Raw genomic sequence first — 18,800 nt, 5'->3', positions numbered from 1 at the left:
TGATGTTTTATGCAAACAAATATGATTTTTACATTGGTTTAAGTTTTAAGAAAGAATGTTTTGAGTGTTAAAATTGCAACAAGGGTAGGCCTAAAATGCAGGTGGCAAAAATCACATGACGCTGTCACGCCCCAACTATCGCATCGGTCCCAACTATAGTTGGGACTGTCCCAACTATAGTGCGGCAGTTGGGTCGGCCCAACTATAGTTAGGACTGGAGTTGCGCCGGATGCTTCATGCTTGATAGATCTTGTTGGATTAAATGTTCCGCGGCGCTGGCACCATGTATTCGTCGTGCATGCATGCCGCAAGGCTGGCCGGGTCACGTGGTACTGCCTAGTTGGACGAGTTGTCCAGCTGCTGGGTTTTATTATCCAGCAACATTTTGCAAAATTCAAAGATTGCCATGGCCGGCCAACTATAGATGGGTCCCACCCATAGCTAATGTCAAAGGTCCCAAGTCGGACATGTAAGCAGAGCTGTAGGGAATGTTTTATAATCGTACATCAATGTAAACTATAGTTGGGACTGCCAAATAAAAATATTGCGGTGGCCCAACTACAGATGGTCCCCACCCATAGATCATTTCATTGGTCCCCAGTAAAGTCAGATGTGTATTAGAGTTGTAGGGAATGTTTTATAATCGTACTACAATGTACACTATAGTTGGGACCGCAAAATAAAAAGATTGGGGTGGCCCAACTATAGATTCGCCCCATCAATAGCTAATTTCAGTTGTCCCCAGTAAAGTCAGACGTGTATCAGAGCTGTAGGGAACGTTTTATGGTTGTACATCAATGTAAACTATAGTTGGGACACCGCAAAATAAAAAGATCGGAGTGGCCCAACTATAGATGGGCCAGCCCAACAATGGAACTTACAGTTGGGACCGTCCCAACTATAGTTGGGACAGGCCCAACTATAGTTGGGCCAGCCCAACTGTGGAACTACAGTTGGGACAGGCCCAACTATAGTTGGGACAGGCCCAACCATAGTTGGGCCAGCCCAACTGTGGAACTACAGTTGGGACAGGCCCAACTATAGTTGGGACCGATGCGATAGTTGGGGCGTGACAACATCATTGACATGCAGGATAAAAATAGCATGAAGGTTCGTTCTGGATGGCGGCCTGACAAACGTAAATAGAGTAAGAACTTAGGATTTTCAAATGATTTGATTGTCTCACAATAACCCAGCTCACCTGCCAGTGCCAGTTGTAGTCAAACCTGTGTGTGGGAAAAGTAAGTTATGTATGGTTAGTTTTGAATGTGATGTCTGAATGACGGGGAGTGTGCGGAAAAACCTGCACAGTCTGCATGTAGAGCGCCCTCATTCATGTCACTGTGGATAAGCCTTGTTCCTCTTTAAAAAGTTTAAAGGAAATGTACATCATTTGCTTTTGCTGTCATTTTCAGAAATGAACTATTTGAGAGGTTAGTATAATAGATCAAATATTGTTACACTGACATTTTTGAAGTTTTGTGTTCGAAAAGGTTGGAAAAACCAAGATAAACAAAAATGTTCAAGTAGTCTGGCTCCCTGACTCCACGAAATATAAAATGGATCAATTTATAGATGATAGAAAATTGTGAGGCAAGGGAACCAGTCTAGCTGGCCTGCACCCGTTCATGAACATGTAACCAAAAGCAAACAAAATTTGGACTAAAAAATTGTAAATTTGGAGTAGTAGTTGAAAAATAGTTAGGTTTTTCCAACGCTGGTCGGCCGACCACCGTTGGAAATGTTTACAAAAATACCATTTTCTCGAAAATGACTTCACACCAGGTGCCATAATTTTACATGATGCTTGAGACTGTCATTTACCAACATCCTAGTAAGGTATTTCGTAAAAACTTGGTGGTTTTATTTTTCGATGTTTACAAATGTTGTATATTCCCTTTAAGCAGACCTTTTGTACACTTCACTGTCATTGTCATGATTGTCACTGAATTTAGATAACAATGTTTGTGAGTGCAGTGCCAACGCCGCCGCTGCCCAGTGGTAAGAATAATTTCATGAGGTCACTGAATGTAATGATTCTTTCCATTCCACGAATGTGAAACATTCTTTAGGCCTTTAGTTAGCCTATTTGTTTTTTTTACAACACCAGAATAATAAATCCTCGTCATCTGATTGGTCAAACTCAGAGCCGCCAAAAGTGTCTCTGTGCAATGGAACTTCCATTTACTGTGGATTGGAATTTCTATATTTGCTGTGCGGCCACGCTGTACGTTGAGACGAATAATTCAATGACACGTGATCAACGCAACGACCCACCAGCAGATGACGGGGATTTATTTATAAGCATTGTTACCATTCCTAATTTACTGATTTTACTTGCAAACATCCTTTCAAAATGCTGGCAGTGGATATTTTACTCTGAATCGGTCCGTGATTGTTTTTTGGTATTGTACCGAAACAGCACTGAACATGCGCAGTGGCTGTTTTTAAAGACTTAGAATTTTTTATTGTGACGAATCTTTGTCTGGTTCCGCACTTACATAGCTGTTGTGATTTCATATTCACAAGACGGGAATCAGACCTAATGCAATTACAGACTTTTTTTACATTTAAAAAGAATCCTCCAGAGGAATGTCGGACACTTCGCCCCATTTCCACGTCGCCCCATGTCACTTCGCCCCTAACCACTTCGCCCCATCCCCACTTCGCCCCATCCCCACATCGCCCCATCCCCACTTCGCCCCATTCCCACTTCGCCCCATTCCCACTTCGCCCCATCCCCACTTCGCCCCATCCCCACTTCGCCCCAGCTGTTACATGTAAAAAAAAAAATCCTCATCTATTTTATTGGCTTCAAAACAATTCCAACAGATTCACTAATTGCTAACCAACGGAAAGAATTAGCCCACCAACATTGACCAAATAAACAATTCATAACCAACCTCTCAAGCTATCACTCTCCCCTACCGAGAAAAAAAGCTTGAAGTAAAAGATCCAACTTTGTTCCTCAATAAGTATAACTCTTTAGTTGATGGTTCGTGTAGTGTTTATTAGTCATCAACCAATGACAACAGCGGCTGCAAAGTAAAGGAAAAGATTACATTATGAATCATAGTTCTATATGCCCCCCAAGTCTTTGGGAATAACAAAGGCTAACAATTCTAGGAAGAAAAGATTCCAAATGTAACAGACATAACTAAGTAACCTAAAGAAATGCACAGATTGCAAAGGCGTGAACATGAACAATAAGCAAAGATCGAAACAAGAATAAGCATAGGTTATAGGAAGTAAACTGTAGCTGTAACTTTGGCTATATAAAAAAAAAGAAGAAGAAAAAAAAAAGTCCAGAGTATATGGGTGTCCTATAGTTCATCCCTAAGCCTGGCCGGCGGTCGTGACAAGCGAGTGGATCGGCGAGGGGCAGTCAAGGAGCGGTCCAGGGGTGGCAGATCCACGGTCGGGGCCAGGTGTTCCTTCAGACCAGGAGTATTGTGTGGCAGGAGGCCGCGGAGTGCACGGGGAACGGAGCCTGGGTGGGACTGGCTATTGGGTGGACGCGTGGTGGCCACGGTGGGTGTCACAGGTGAGGTGGGAGTCGGTTCCAAGCCATCCGGGGTTGGAGGATGGTTGGTGCGGGTTGGCTGGGAGACGGCTGGAAGCATCGCAGGTGGTGTGGCTGAGGCGTCCTGTGGTAACCGGTTGTTGGCCTGCACCAGAGGGGTTGCTTTCGGGTGCTGGCTAGCTGCATGCGACCCCGGCAGCAAAGGTGTTGGGCCGGGTGCCATTAGGAGGGGCGCACGTGGAACGACAGGCAAGTACTTCCGCAAGAATCGCCTGTTGCGTAGGGTGACTCGACCAGATCCATCAACCCTCACGACATACTGGTCGAATTGCCTCACCTCCACCACAACCCCGGTCTTGTCCCACTTGGTCGGGTGCGGTCCGGTCTGGTTTTGGATACGCACGCAGTCGCTGACAATCAGTGGCGTGAGGGGACGGGTGTGCTCTGAGAGACGCTCTGCAGCGCGCATGTGCCGGTTGCGCAGTGCCTCCTCGCGGGATGTGAGTGTCTCCCGCCATGTGCTGTGTGGGTTGTACTTCCCAGGGTGGATGGGTATGAAGTCACGGATGGGACGCCCGAAGACGCACATAGCAGGGGAGAGGTGTGTGTCATGGTCGGGCGTGTTGCGGTACTGGAGCATGGCACGCTGAAATTCATCAGTGTTAAGTGTGCCTTCAGCGTCAGTATTGTCAGTGATGAGGCGCTTCACAGTCTTGACGCCCACTTCAGCACGGCAGTTGCTGTGGGGGAAGGCGACGGATGAGATGCGGTGACACACGCCCCAGTTGCGGAGGAAAGCGCGGGTGGACCCTGCGGTGAACTCTGGGCCACCGTCTGAGGACAGTTCATCGCTGATTCCATAGGTCACGAAGGTGCGGCGCAATGCAGTAATGAGTCCATTGGCGCCGTTGGCTGCCTGTTCGACGATTGGCCAGTTGCTGTACCTATCCACCACCACCAGGTAGTGACAGCCGCGGTAGGTGAAGTAGTCAGCGGCAATGCATTGGAATGGATAATCGGGCTGGACGGGAGGCGTTGGCGGTGCGCCTGGCTGTGATGGCGCCATACGGTTGCAGGGAGAGCAGCGTGCCCGTGTATCGGTGATGGCGGGGGTCATACCTGGCCAGAAGAATGAGGACTGAGCTCGTGCGCACATCATGGTGATGCTCTGGTGGGCCGAGTGTAGTGCTTCAAGGACCCGGGCACGGAGGGACGAGGGAATGATGACACGGTCATTGTAAAGGCATACGCCATCAAACTCTGACAGATTCTCACGGAATTGGTGGTATGGCCGGAGCTCACGGGGGAGGTCACCAGGGAGAGTGGGGAAGCCCCCTTGTATCATCTCAATCAGTCTGCACATGTTTGGATCACTGGATGTGGCGAGGCGGACATCATTCCATGTGACTGATTTGATCATCTTAGCAGCTGTGGTGGCAGACTGACTGCATACTTCGACAGGGTCTGGGCCACTGGTGCGGACAGCAGTGAGGAAGTCATGTGGCAGCACAGTGGTCGTTGGTTCGCTTGAGTCATAGTACACAGGTGCGACATCATCAGGGAGCTGTAGCGGTGCGCCTTTACCCACGGGGTGGCGGGATACCCCATCAGCTGCAGCGTGGCGTGCACCAGGTATGTGGACGATGCGGAAGTGGTAGCGCAAGGACTTCTCCTTGAGGTTGCGGAGGCGAGGGTTTGGGATGTCCTCAAGTGAGCGGTCACCGAACACCTTCAGGAGGGGCTTGTGATCCACCGCCACTATGAGGTCAGAGCAGCCAAGGACAAAGTGGCGGGCCTTGTCAAGTGCATCGATGACAGCAAGGGCCTCCCCCTCCACTGGGGCGTAGCGGGACTCGGCACCTGAAGTGAAGCGGCTCCCAACCAGAGTCACCCTCCAACCAGTCTTGCAGCAGAAGGGTTTTGAGGAGGGGCAGTCGCAGTGCTTCTGGAGCAGCCAAAATCCCAGACCATCTTTGCTCCAGTCAGTTGCAAGGCAAGTCGGCTTGGTCTTGTCGAATATCTCCACCCCTTTGTGGATTTCGCTGACGATGAGGGCCTTTGATTCCTCGAATAGGCAGTCCAGCTCATCGGTCCACGAGAAGGGGGTACCAGGTTTGAGGAGTTTGCGGAAGGGCAGCATGCGGTCAGTCATGGCGAAGGCATAGGAGACCTGGTTGATAAGCCCGAACCAGCTGCGCACGTCTGTGATATTACGGGGCGTTGGGAAATTCTGGTACTCAGGGCAGGGGCGTACAGAGGTCGGGGTGATCTCAAAGCCAGCAAACTTGACAGTCATCTTGGCGAAGGCGAACTTTTTGGGGTTCAAGGTGACGCCATGTCTGCCACAAGTGTCGAGCCACTCAACTGCCTGGAAGAAGGCCTCCTCGATGGAGTCAGACCATACCAGGGTATCATCCACGCACTTGGTCTTTTTCGGGATGTCAGACACAATCTCATCAAAGCGGCGGCTGTAGCCATCACCGGAGGCGATGTACCCCTGTGGGGCGACACAGTATCGGTAGCGGCCCCAAGGTGTGATGAATGTGGTGAGGTGGCGGTCCTCCTCAGCTAGGGCAATGCTGTGATAGCCGTTCCATGCATCGAACACAGTCTTGCGAGTCTGGGGAGGGACTGCACGTGCTTGGTGGAATGGTGATTGTGTGTGGTGGGTCTCACGAACAGCGTGACGATTGAGTGACTGGAGGTCAACCGTCCGTCTGGGCTGGCCTGACTTCTTGGGGCAGATCACCATCTTGTGGCACCATATGACAGGTGTACCGACTGGGACTGGCTCGATGACGCCGAGGCGGACGTCGCGGTCAAGGCCTGCCTTTACATTGTCCTGCCAGTGGACAGGGACAGGGATAGGTGTGTGACAGGCGACAGGCCGAGCGTCAGGGTCCACCATGAGTCGCAGTGGGGGGCCAGCCATCATGGGGAGTAGTTGGTGCTCACATACATTGAAGGTGCTCGACTTGTAGTATTCCAGCAGCCATGTCTCAAGCTTCTCCCGGTTCTCCTCAGTGGCTGGGAATGGGAGGTCTGCTGGGGGAGACGGTGGCATCTGGCGTCGTGGGCACTCGCATGTTGGCGTGAGGCAGGCTGCTGGTGTGGGCGTCGGGGAGGTGGCAGAAGATGCGACGCTGGCACTGTCGGGCCTGATTGCCTCGCCAATGGTGGGGAACCTGGTAGAGATCATGCCCAGGGCGACGCAGGCTTGCTTAGACAAGAACAGCCGGTCGGATGAGTCGGTGAAGTACACTATCTGCCGGGTCTCGAGTTTCTCTCCAGATTGGGAGGTGCCAGAGATGCGGAGGACCAGGGCACCTGCTATGTCGATGCGGCAGTTGTTGGCAGCATTCATTTTCATTGTGACAGGGATGAGGTGTTTCCTTTCAAGCCCCAGTTTGGATAGGAGTTTCGTGCCAGCCAGGCAGGACTGGCAGCCAGTGTCAGCCATAGCAGGGTAGATGGCTGAGGAGGTGGTGCTGAGCAGGGGGGTAGGGAGGCCGAGGTCACGAGCATCCTCAGGAGTTGCTTTGAGAGAGACGTCCACCATGGGTTGGGGGTCAGATCCTCGCCTCTCCCATGCGTCGCAGAACTGATTGTAGATGTGGTGCTCTAGAGTGATTGCATTCGCGTCCATGGGTGGGGCGTCGTCGACAGAGCACAGGGTTTCGAAGACTGCGGTGGCATTGTGAGGTGACTCCTGTGCCTTGGGCGTGGCTGGCTGCTGTCTCCGCTGGGATTGGCGGCACACACTCTCGTGGTGGTGGAGTATGCCACACTTCGCGCATGTGTGATTGTACGCGGGGCACTTCCTCACGCGCTCCTGTTTGTTACGTTCATGGCCCGCCTTGCCACAGTAGTCACACACCTGAGGTTTAATGTCGCGGGGCTGTAGCTTGGATCTCTCCCTTCGTTTGTAGGAGCTGGCAGCTGCAGCAGTCGTAGTGGCAGTGGCACCATCCTCGAGGAGGCGGCCGGCAGAGCGTTTGCCACTCTCTTTCGCTTTGACAAATTGAAGCACTTGGTCCAAATGCATGTCCTGTTTGGATTGTCCGAGGACATCCAGGCGGATCTCCTCATCCTCTAGTCCACGGATGAGGGTGTCCCTGACCATGATGTCACTGAAGTCAACGACTAGAGAGCACGTACAGTCCTTCTTGTAGTTACAGACGCTAGCCTGGCCACGAAGGCGGGCGGCAAAGGCCCTCACTGGTTCGTCGCGGTCCTGTCGCATTTGCTGGAGCTGCACACTGCGAACTGCCAAGCTCTTGATGTTTTTGAGGATGGTCGGTTCATCCTGCGACGTCAGGGCACCAAATGTTCTGGTCAGGTCTTTCCTGAGTCGGTCGTCGCAGCACTCAAGCAGTTGGTAGACTATATCGGTTCCTGTGAGATGCGTGGCTTCTTTGTATTCGGACCATCGTAGCTCGAAGTAGGACCATTCTTCACTCGTGCCGGCAGCCATGACCGTAGGTCGCCTGACCTTCTCCACTTTGGCGGCGCATGAGGCGGGAGTAGGTGCAGGGGCAGGAACGGTTGGGTGGGCGGTGCGGGCGTGTAGGTTGATCAAGGCGAGCAGCACCTCTGGGGGTGTGTTGCTAGGCCAGGATGCCTCACAGTCAGGAGCCGAGCAGTTGACGTGAGCCATTGGGAGGGGTAGAGCGTGTCAGAGAGTCTAGATTGTTGCTGTTGTCATCAATAAGTATAACTCTTTAGTTGATGGTTCGTGTAGTGTTTATTAGTCATCAACCAATGACAACAGCGGCTGCAAAGTAAAGGAAAAGATTACATTATGAATCATAGTTCTATAGTTCCCAACCCGGCTATACCAACCCGTCTCCCACTTATCTGAGAACGACAATACCTTTGACATCCTAATTTCTCTCTTGGAGGAACCAATCTACATGGGGCGAAGTGGGGATGGGGCGAAGTGGGGATGGGGCGAAGCGGGGATGGGGCGAAGCGGGGATGGGGCGAAGTGCGGATGGGGCGAAGTGCGGATGGGGCGAAGTGGGGATGGGGCGAAGTGGTTAGGGGCGAAGTGACATGGGGCGACGTGGAAATGGGGCGAAGCGTCCGACACCCCTCCAGAGCGATGAATCAGAAAAAGAAAATGACATAATCTGCAATTAAATGTGGGATTTGATTTAAAACAATCAAAGAAGATAACTCTTTATACTTTTTGGGACACAAAAAAATATAGTTTAAAAAAGGGGCAAGACTTGGAGTCGAACTCAAGCGACGTGCTTGCAAGGCAGGCACACTATCCACTAGGCCATGGGTTCACTCAGTATGAGATGGTTATTTAATATCTTATATGGTGTGGGCCTATTTGTATACATGTGCATGAGGGCACTATACTGAAGAAAAAAAATGCGGGAACGGTTCACAGCTATTTAAACACTTTGTTTCATAATGTGCAAGTTTGATGTCATTCAGTGACAATTGGTTGACTAGTACAAATCGGGACTGTTTTTTCACATGATACTCGCTATGGAAGATACCTACTTACCTGGCTAATACCAGGAAATAGTTCATGACACCTGACCTTGAGAAAAATACGTGGTAATTTTTGAACAAAATCTCTGCAAATTTCGCCTGATAATGGCAGGATAACTAGACATTTAGAGATACAGAATTAAATTTTTCCTTGTTATTAACTGGGTAAGTATCTGCCATGGTGAATATCAAGTGAAAGCAAACAGTCCTGATTTCAGTTTTCTGAAACACAACTTTTCCCCACACGTAGCTATCCCTGCCGTGTGGCTCACAATATGGAGGAAGTCCAGTATTTGAGCCACATTTATGGGGCTAGGTTGACTAGTTCTATATTAGTAGTTGATTTTGTGATCTAACCTTCACCTGCACAGTGTACACTCAACATGCAAATGTCTTCAGTCAAAAGCCGGTCAAAACATCATCACAAAACTTCTTGGTTCTGGTTCCTTGCTGTGCATCATTGTGCATTGTAACCAGCAATGCAACCAACGTCATGGCTAGTAGAAAATTAAGCAGCCTAGTCCAACCATTGTTGACTAATAGGGGTTTGAATTAATTTTAGTCAAACTATCGTTTTAAACTATGCAGGGTGTATCAACAATAAAAAAGGAAACCCAGATGTAAATGTAAATTATAAAAAATCTAATAAATATTTTCAAATAAGTTAAAGATAATTTGAAAAGCCAATTTGTCCTCTTTCCAATGATACCTTGATTTTGTGTCTGTCGCCACAGGGGACTGAGCATTCGTTGTTATTTGGTCAAGGGTCAAAATCTGCCCTGGGCCAAGTTTTACCTGGCTAAGATTGCTGGCTGGTTTGTTATGCAAAGGTTGAGATGGACTACATGTAGACTTTGTGCAGAGCTTTGTGTGGAAAGAGGTGGTGGCCAAGTTGAAGGCACTGGGCCAGGAGGGGTTAACTGCAACAATGAGAGTGGTTAAATAACTGTCAAAATTGAATAAATTGTTTTAAAGAAAAGGACATCTTCTTTCTTTAAGCCTCCCACATGCCCAGAATACCAGTTACCCTTTTGCACAAACTTGGCCCAGTGCAGGTTTTTAACTTTGACAGAATAACAACGAATGCTCAGTCATCCGTGGCCACAGACACACAATCATGGTATCTTTGGAAAGAAGACACATTGGTGTTTCACATGATTTTTAACTTATTTGAAAATATTTGTTAGATTTTTTATAATTAACATAAACGCATCTGGGTTTCCTTTTTTTTTATACACCCTGTAGTTCCTGATTAAACTTGCTCAATGATGCATGCAGGGTACAACCAACGATAGCATGGATGTGTATAATTGTCATCTTGATTTCTCTAACAATGGCACCAGTAAGAATGAGTCAAAAGTCCAAGTGCAGGCACTCACTCCACTTCTTATTGTCATTGTGTTCTGTTCAAAAAGTTGCGAGTATGATGACCCTGAAGTGAATCAATGAAGCAAATTGTTTTTGAGACGCTGAAAATTTATGTTACAGTATTGCAAATTCCTTTTGTGTAATCGCAGGGTTTTTGTCATGGCAGTGCATTTTCCGTACTACATCACAGATATTTCACAACATTGCAAAATGTGCGTTATGTGACAGCATTGCTTTTGCATGCATGTGCTTTGCAAGGTTTCAAAATACATTCAAGAATTAAAACAAAAAATCACAAAAAATTCTCAATGACATTTGCTTGAACACAAATTATTACAGGTCACATCATGGATGCGCTGCATTGAAATCCGATCACAGTAAAAGACCAGCTCTTGTTTCCAGTACTTCCAGAAAGGCAATCATGCAGGCAACAAATAGCCTTCAGGAACTGACAGTTTTCTTACAGAAAAACAGTGAGTATTTACTTGTTTTATTGACACTCATTTTGGGGATTGTTTTCTCATCACTGGGAGCTTATATCGACCATCCACCCTCAACCACTGTTATATTTTTCATATCAGCCACATGATGCTGATTTTAATAGAATCCCATTTTACTTAAATCATTTCATAATTCTCAATTTTTGTTTGTTTTCAGGTGGTAAGATCTTGAATGGCCGCTGCAACCTTGCCCTGACCTCACACACCTTGGCCCACCTTAACCGCAGCTTCAGACAGTGCGAGGAGGAATCATCGGTGGACAGTGGATCACATGACCAGCACCAATCACATGACAGGAGATGGCCACAGACGGTCATGTTCCTCCTGAACTATGTGAAGAAGACGCCTGCCCTTAAGGTGCGTAGTTAATCCATGTGGTTTGTCTGTTACATTGCACGGGGGTATAAGGATCAGTGTCTCAGCCGAGATTTTTATGTAATCTTAATCCTGCCAGATGCAGCACAGTGCAAAACAGTAAACTCCGGCTAAACCGGCACTCTCGGGACCCGAGAATTTGTGACGATTGCTGTAAGTCGTCATTTTGCCGACTTACATGAATGGTCTTTTGCACACATGATTCATTGCACTAATTGGCTTCGATTTACCCTTGATTATCTCCTTAATGCTTGAGTTGAATCCAGCAAATTAATCCTCGAATTGTATCATCACGTTTCGGGTATTGATAATGGAGACCACGATACATATGTACGTGCACAGTAACGAATTAAATGCGTGCGTGGTCCGGTTTATACCACGCACGCATTGATTGTAGCAGTAGTCATTTAATAAGACGACCCCCAAAATGGACAGTGCATACGTACAGCCTAGAGGGGGTACTGGTATTGATATGCTCACTATGCATATGCGATGTATGCAGTAGGACACCCTTTTTCGACACCGATGCATGCAGTGATCACGGGCCATGCGAAACCACTTTTCACTCGACACTTTGCCAACCGCAGTACAGGAAGTCGATGCCAATGCATGATTAGTTGAATGCCGACTTACACAAAGGATTTTGTAATGCTTTTTATGGAAAGGGGACCGAGAGTTACACGACAACTTGAGCGATATGGCGACTTATAAAAGCCGACTTTTTAAATAAAAAATTCAATGGAATTGCATTATGGACAATCGGGACTTTAGTCAGACGGCCGATTTGACGAGTTGTATGATGTCGGTTTAGCCAGAGTTTACTGTAGATATGAAAGTCTGTAGGACCTTGTTGCATTGGGCCATCAAAGTCAGTGCATTACACTGCCAATTCAGAGATGATGAGAGCTAGTCCCATTGAACAATGCCACAGTTGTATCCTGCTGCAGTTGGTGAACACAGACTCTGATGAAGCAGTTCAGCCTTGAAATGTTTGACCTTGTGGATCTTGCTACAGTGGGCGGGCTTCTCATTTTTGCAAGTGGTGTTACATAGCGTGGAGCAGGGTTTCTAGCCTAAATATTCTGAAGGGTTATTAATGTTTAAGTTGGAAAATAATCAAAGAAACCTACAAGACAAATTGGGAGACTGCCAACAAAGGGCTGGTAGAGCACCTGTACTGACTTCCAGAATTCAGAAAGTTGAATCCTGCTTTGTGTCAATTTTGCCTTTTCACCTGAAATATTTTACCGTGTTGACAACATGGTAAAGCCATTCACACTGTTATGTACACTTCATAACTTTTATCAGCCAGATTAATAACTTTTAAAAAATGTAAATAAAAAGGAGAATGCAAGTAGTTCTGTTTCTTCTTTTCCTGTTGGATTGGGGTATCCACAAAGACTGCTGACACATTTTCCAAGATGGTCTTTATCTTTTGCTGTGAGATTTTTTTTTAATGGGTACTTGCTAGCCTACATGTAGGCTTTCCATAAAAAGCACTGTTAGAGAGTTTTGCCAGATTTGTCATCTTTTCCTCTTTTAAAAAGTTGTTAAAAGAAAGAAAGCACGAGCAGCCTCCAAAACAAAACTAATAATGAGCACCTTTCCTTTGAGGTTGGGGGGGGGGGGGGACCCACCCAAAATGATCATGGACCCAATTTCAAAGATGCCGATCAGTAGCTTTGTTGCAGAGACAGCCACCTAAAAATAATCATGAACACCCCCCCCAAAAAAAAATCAATAAATAAAAAGATTTACTTCGCTTTATTATTGAAATATTTTCTGTTGATTTTTTTGTATCACTGTACAGCTGATCCATCCTACCAGTACTTTGCAAGGCCAAGTAGAGATCTCTAGATTCATTGGCCTGACAATGCTGGAGATTAAGAAGGTCCCCGTGCATATGCTGAATGGGCTAGGATGCCTACGCCATCAGCTACAGGTCCTCATCTGTTCACGCTGTGTGCAGTCACTTCAGGTAAGATGATGTAAGGTTGCGTCCAATTAAATGGATATGGGAGGCAGTAACACTAGCATCTAGGGGAAGTGGCTACAGCTTCTTCCATAGGGACATGTGTAATTGCTAGCCGTAGTCCAGTAATTATGTAGACTTGGCTAATCTCTCAAGGCAGGTATGATACTAATACAACACTGACTGTGTTTGATCACTCACGTGCTGTCAATAGACCTTCATCAGGGTACGCCATCTTGAAAATCAAAGCAAGGCATGTATAGTGGTGTTCCCTAATGTGGAGCACTTAGTCGTTTACCCCGACTTTCCACATCAGTGTTGCCAAACTTCTTTGTTGACAAACTTTAAATTCGTTCAGTGAAATACTGGTACTTTTACCCTGTTAATGCTTGCTATTTAACCTCTGCGAATAATTTTGGTGTCATGAAATTTAATCCGAAATTCAAAAATGGTGGCGTCCGGAAATTGGGCACAAATCGGCTGAGTGTTCCCCAACGTGGCGCACTTGAATAAATCTCGGAAAATAACATTAAAGAATTTCTGTAAATGTGATAGATTCTGATAAACCGTTATTACGTGTACTTTCAAACCCAACTAGAAGTTTGTCAGAAAATGATTTTCAAATTTTGGGGGACATTTTCAAAGGGTTCACTGTGCACTTCGAAATAAAATCGGAAAATCACGCCGAAATAAATTTTTCTTTTAACTTTGTAACGGGTAGATAAACTTGTGATTTGTGAACGGGAGTGTTTAGAACTTGATGAAATTTCACTTTCTGTGAAATTTCAGTTAAAACTTTTGCTCTAGCTAGGCGCTACAAGCGAAAAATCCAAGTGCGCCACGTTAGGGGCCGCGCCACGTTAGGGTACATCAACAATAATGCAAACAAACATGGCGGCGTAGATAGTGTGTGCGGTGAACTCTCGGTAAGTTACAGCAGATTGACACGCTTATAAATGGACAGATAGCATCAGATATAGCAGCGGGCACCGCAATCAAACTAAGACGTCTTTGCTAGTAAGCTCGAAGTCGTGGGTTCGAGTCCCACCCGAGTGATTTTTTTCTCACAATCACTTGGGGCAACACTGAGTATACAGTGTTTATAAAAATACGTCGCTGAAGGGCGAAAAGCAATGTTGAATTGACATCACCCCGAACGCAAATTCCATCTTATAAAGGATTTGTTTTTCCCCTCTGTTACTTGCATGTATTCACACTGATTTGTCACATGGTTACTATGGAACCATTTTTCTTTCTATGATAGTTACTCCTGTGTTCGTGTGGAGGTGACATGGTATCAGAAGCCCCGTGGTCATCCCTTCATACCCTCAATCTCAGCTATAACTACATTGACCATCTCGACAATTCACTGGTAATATCTATTTCTTAACATTTTTGTGTGCAGCTCAAGGGAAACGATATCACGGATTCCTTTTTATGTTGAATTAGTTTTTGTAGCCTCCTCCTAGAGGGCTTTCTGGCTTTGTGGTTCGTGAATTTCATTGAAATTTAAATTTTATAGAAAACCAAGCAAATTGTATACATATCACATTCACTTCATAAAGTTGCTCAACGGCCAGTTATTCTTCACATAAATGCAAAACACATACTGCAACCCTCTTTAACTTTGGCAGTGTTTCTTGACGTGAACTCTGCTTTACATTTGCAAAGTATGAACAAAGTGAGGTATGAATTGGCCTTGAGAATACGTTGCAGCTGTGTGCATGGTTTTACGTTTTGTCTGTGCTGTTTCTTGTGGTTCAGAGATACTAGTCTTTCATAAAGTTTCAAATAGTTGTACTTAGTTAAAACAAAAAAGAAAAACTCAAATGAAGTTTAATAATTGAACTGGCGATATTCCACTCCCTATTGTACAGAGATTGCTCCCTGTTCTGAAGATGTTGGACCTCAGCCACAACGAGCTCAAACACACCAGAGATTATCTGGAGGTAAAAAGAAAACAACACTCAACATTTTTACATTCAACATCCAAAGCTTTTGGGTTCGCTGGAATAAAACATGTTGGCAAACCTTTGAAATATTTGTTTCAGAAACCATTTTCCACAGCTGCTCAATGTTTTGAATATTTTAAACATCTTGGACAATCACAGCTTTTATTGCTATATATTTTTTTTACAGTTTCATATCAGCCACAAACCAGCTGTTGGATTGATTTCTACAGAATCCAGCTATCAAAATTATCTCGCCAGTAAACAGCTTTTCATTACTTTCAAAAAGAAAAGTGTGTATTTCTTACATAAACCTTGAAAACTAGGGAAATGACAGGTGTTAAGTTAAAAGATGCAGCTGTGAGTCTCAATACTTGTCAAAGTGTGACCAAGTTCAAATTACGCTCCTGTTGCCTGCATTTGTACATGTGCCCATGTGCAGCAATGTGGTGCTTATATAGTGCTTTTAACCAAAGTTTCAAAGAACTTTTATTACCCCTGTTTATCATATCAGGTCATGGGACCAGTTTTCTGCAGGAGCTTGAGATCAGTGTAAATCTGGTACCTATCCTCACAGGCACCCATTTAAACTCCTGGGTGGAGAGAGGCGATTGTAGTAAAGTGTCTTGCCTAAGAACACAAGCACCACTGTCCTGTGTTTAATTGCCAGCTGTAGTTCAGTCAATTTTCTAGTTTGTGTGTCTTGTCTTGATCTGGTGCCTGAGCGAGTTTCTGTGTACAAGCTTACATTCACTGTGTGGACTTCCGAACAAAAAAGGTCCACATAAACCAGATAGCAGCGACGTTGTGTGGACTTGCCCACTTCCACACAATGTTTCCCCCTCTCTGGAAAACAGGTTTAGAGTCATTTTGGGGTTAGGTTTATCTGTGGCAAAATGAGGAGAAACGCTCAAGGGAATCATAGAAAAAAATTTGGGTTGAAAGAGTTTTCACAGTGTGAGTAAAATGAATTTTTTTCACAGGTTTTTCTTAACTACATGAAAACAAAAGAATGTCCACACTAGGTATGTAACGTACATATGGGTGTATTGTCCTGATCTAGTGCCTGAGCGAGTTGGCCCATTTGAATCTGGGCTACAACCACCTGGAGCGAGTGCCTACCCTCGGTCTGGTGGCCAGGACAAACCTTCAGACCCTGGTCCTCAGAAACAACAGTCTAGATAACCTGTCTGGCTTAGAGGACTACAGCAGCCTCTTGGAACTAGACCTGTGCAACAACTGCCTGTACGACGGAGCAGAACTGAGAACCCTAGGATACCTGCACAATCTGAGAGAGGTTGGCTGAGATTTTTCATGTTCATTTAGAGGCATATGGGCTCCGTGGGCCTACAAGGGAGGGCGTTTTTTGTTACTTTGTTGGAGAACCCTGTGAATGTGCACAAAGCCATAGCATCTTTGCGTGAGCATCAGGCCTCGTCGGCAATGCGTTTGAATGCCTCTACTGATGGTCTCCTTCAACTCTCTCTTTCGTGTCGTTGAGGGGGTACTTGTGCACAGGGCCTATAGGATCATTGGTATTCATCCCAAAAGTAACCTGTCACACTATTATTAAAAAGCTTACTTGGATTAAATATCGTACTGGTATTAAACACCCTGTGAAATTATTCCGTCTGGCTTGCTGTCACTTAGAATAAATTGAGAAATGTAGGTGATTTCGAACAAAATAATCAATTCAATTGACTGATCTTTGAAAATAAAGAGTGCTGTGGACAAAATGGTGCTTCGTGATCAAAAGATTGGTCATCATTTTTTGTCCTCACTGTTTCCTCGAAAAGAGCAATGTGCACTGAGATGAAATTTCAACAAATTAGGTTTGCCCATTCTTTTTTGAGTTGGACTTTGAATGGTGTTATATTATTAGAAAACGTATGAAAGCAAATGATCCTGTATGCGTTTAAATAGCAAAAGCATTTAGTCATGTTCTTGTGTGATTTAAAGTGAAGTTTAATTCTCGGGCATTGTGTGTCTTTGTCACAGGTCAATCTCCTTGGCAACCCGTTGGCCTTTGACCCTGCTTACAGGTCAGTAGTTATCAGCAAGTTCCCTCCAGAGGGCGCCACACGCAAGGTATGGCCAGTTGGCAAAAATATTGGATTGTAAGAATGCATACTTACTTGGATGGGCTGTTGCTTTGCCTTGGTAGCTGGGCTGACAAATAGACTGGCTTGATTTGCTGTGAACTTTTCAAATAATCTTTATTCAAGAACATGCCTAATTTTGTTAATAAAAAGTTAGGCAGTACTTAGTCTTGTGTCTTGCTGAACTATGAGTGATGTTTGCATAAGCACTTTGTTCCAATATTAACCACTTTGCGCCGGGAGAATTTTTGCCGGAAATTTCGATTTTCGCAAAAGGCAACATTTTATAGCCAACTTCTGACAAACAGCCAAACGCCACAAATACTGATTCGCAAGTCATTTCAACAGTATTTGTATGATATTTTGTGCCAAAATTTTGTATGTTTCAATTCTACTGGGTGTGCACTGGAGCGTAAATTGTGCAACAACAGGCCGTGAACAGCGGCCAATTCAAGATCAACGCACGGTCCGCCTCCACAGACTTCACGGACTTTGTATGCGTGTACAAAAGGCAACAGGGATTAGCATGTTTAGACATCTCCTGGAGGCCAGCCGTGCCTGTGGATAAAAACAGTCAGTGCGTCTATCACGTCCTCCCACGCGAATTGATTAACAAGAGCATGGCTTGATGGCTGTTGCTTTGCTGTGGTGGCAGAATTGACCAATGCATGCACTCGTTTGGCCTACAATTGAAAAAAAGAGTAAATGTGTTCATGGGCAAGCAGCTGTTTCCACAAAAACTTGACACAAATCTTTTTCACAATTGCTCATAATTTCCTGAATTGCACAGTTATCGATGATGTGACTTCTTAGGTGGTATAGATTGCTGAGTATCAATCATAGGTGGTTGACTTTCATAGTATCTGAATGGGAATAATGCTCTTCTTATATTGCAAATTTCCACTGTAGCAGTTTGAATCGTAATTTTTCAGTGTTGGTCTGTTTTGTCCATGTCTGTTCTCCCAGATGTATCTAGATGGTGTTCCTCTTACTAGCACAGAAAACCAGGTAATGACAGGTTCCTCTGTCTTGGGGACATTTAACAATAGAGTACCGAAGTGTGACATTTAGAACCAGAAAGTGTAGTGCAAACGAATGGAGTATGCGTGCGTGTTGGTTCACTGGCTGAATCACGTGCTAATGTCTTTACACACACATTGTGCACGTGATGTATTCACTTCGGTACTCTATAGAGTACTCACTCACATGTAGGCACACTGAGAATTTTTAGGAACATTTTCACCTTGGTTTTGTCTGAAATGAAGTAGAGCTGTCTTGCACTTTTCATTTTTCAGGTTTGGTTTCCGAACTAATACCTGTACATATATTATCTGTAACCATTATTGACCATTGTGTACGTGTATGCATCATATCTGCGGCAAATCCTGCTTTGAATAACGGGGGGGGGGGGGGGGGGGGGGAAATGGCACATATTCATTCAGAAATTCATCCTCTTTTAAATAAATCATACACGAGTAAAGACTAAATAAATTAACACCAAAGAGG

General features: G+C 45.5%; 1 protein-coding gene across 4 annotated transcripts in view; it reads left to right on the top strand.

The window, feature by feature from the left end:
* Nucleotides 1–1,081: 1,081 nt before the first annotated feature.
* Nucleotides 1,082–18,800, top strand: part of LOC119719896 (serine/threonine-protein kinase 11-interacting protein-like) — a 48,723-nt gene continuing 31,004 nt past the window's right edge. For 2 of the 4 annotated variants that reach the window (XM_038189366.1, XM_038189363.1), the window contains exons 1-9: nt 1,082–1,241; nt 10,739–10,872; nt 11,057–11,256; nt 13,085–13,252; nt 14,511–14,618; nt 15,124–15,195; nt 16,259–16,492; nt 17,194–17,283; nt 18,261–18,302. In XM_038189366.1, the coding sequence (XP_038045294.1) occupies nt 10,821–10,872; nt 11,057–11,256; nt 13,085–13,252; nt 14,511–14,618; nt 15,124–15,195; nt 16,259–16,492; nt 17,194–17,283; nt 18,261–18,302 (966 nt within the window). In that variant the 5' untranslated portion in view covers nt 1,082–1,241; nt 10,739–10,820. The remainder of the gene's footprint in view (nt 1,242–10,738; nt 10,873–11,056; nt 11,257–13,084; nt 13,253–14,510; nt 14,619–15,123; nt 15,196–16,258; nt 16,493–17,193; nt 17,284–18,260; nt 18,303–18,800) is intronic. The other 2 variants (XM_038189364.1, XM_038189365.1) reach the window with 2 other exon arrangements.

This window comes from Patiria miniata, unplaced genomic scaffold (assembly GCF_015706575.1).
Source record: "Patiria miniata isolate m_02_andy unplaced genomic scaffold, ASM1570657v1 HiC_scaffold_9, whole genome shotgun sequence".
Classification (NCBI taxonomy): domain Eukaryota; kingdom Metazoa; phylum Echinodermata; class Asteroidea; order Valvatida; family Asterinidae; genus Patiria; species Patiria miniata.
The sequence above is the reverse complement of the archived record's forward strand: the minus strand, read 5'-3'. Positions and strand labels throughout refer to the sequence as shown.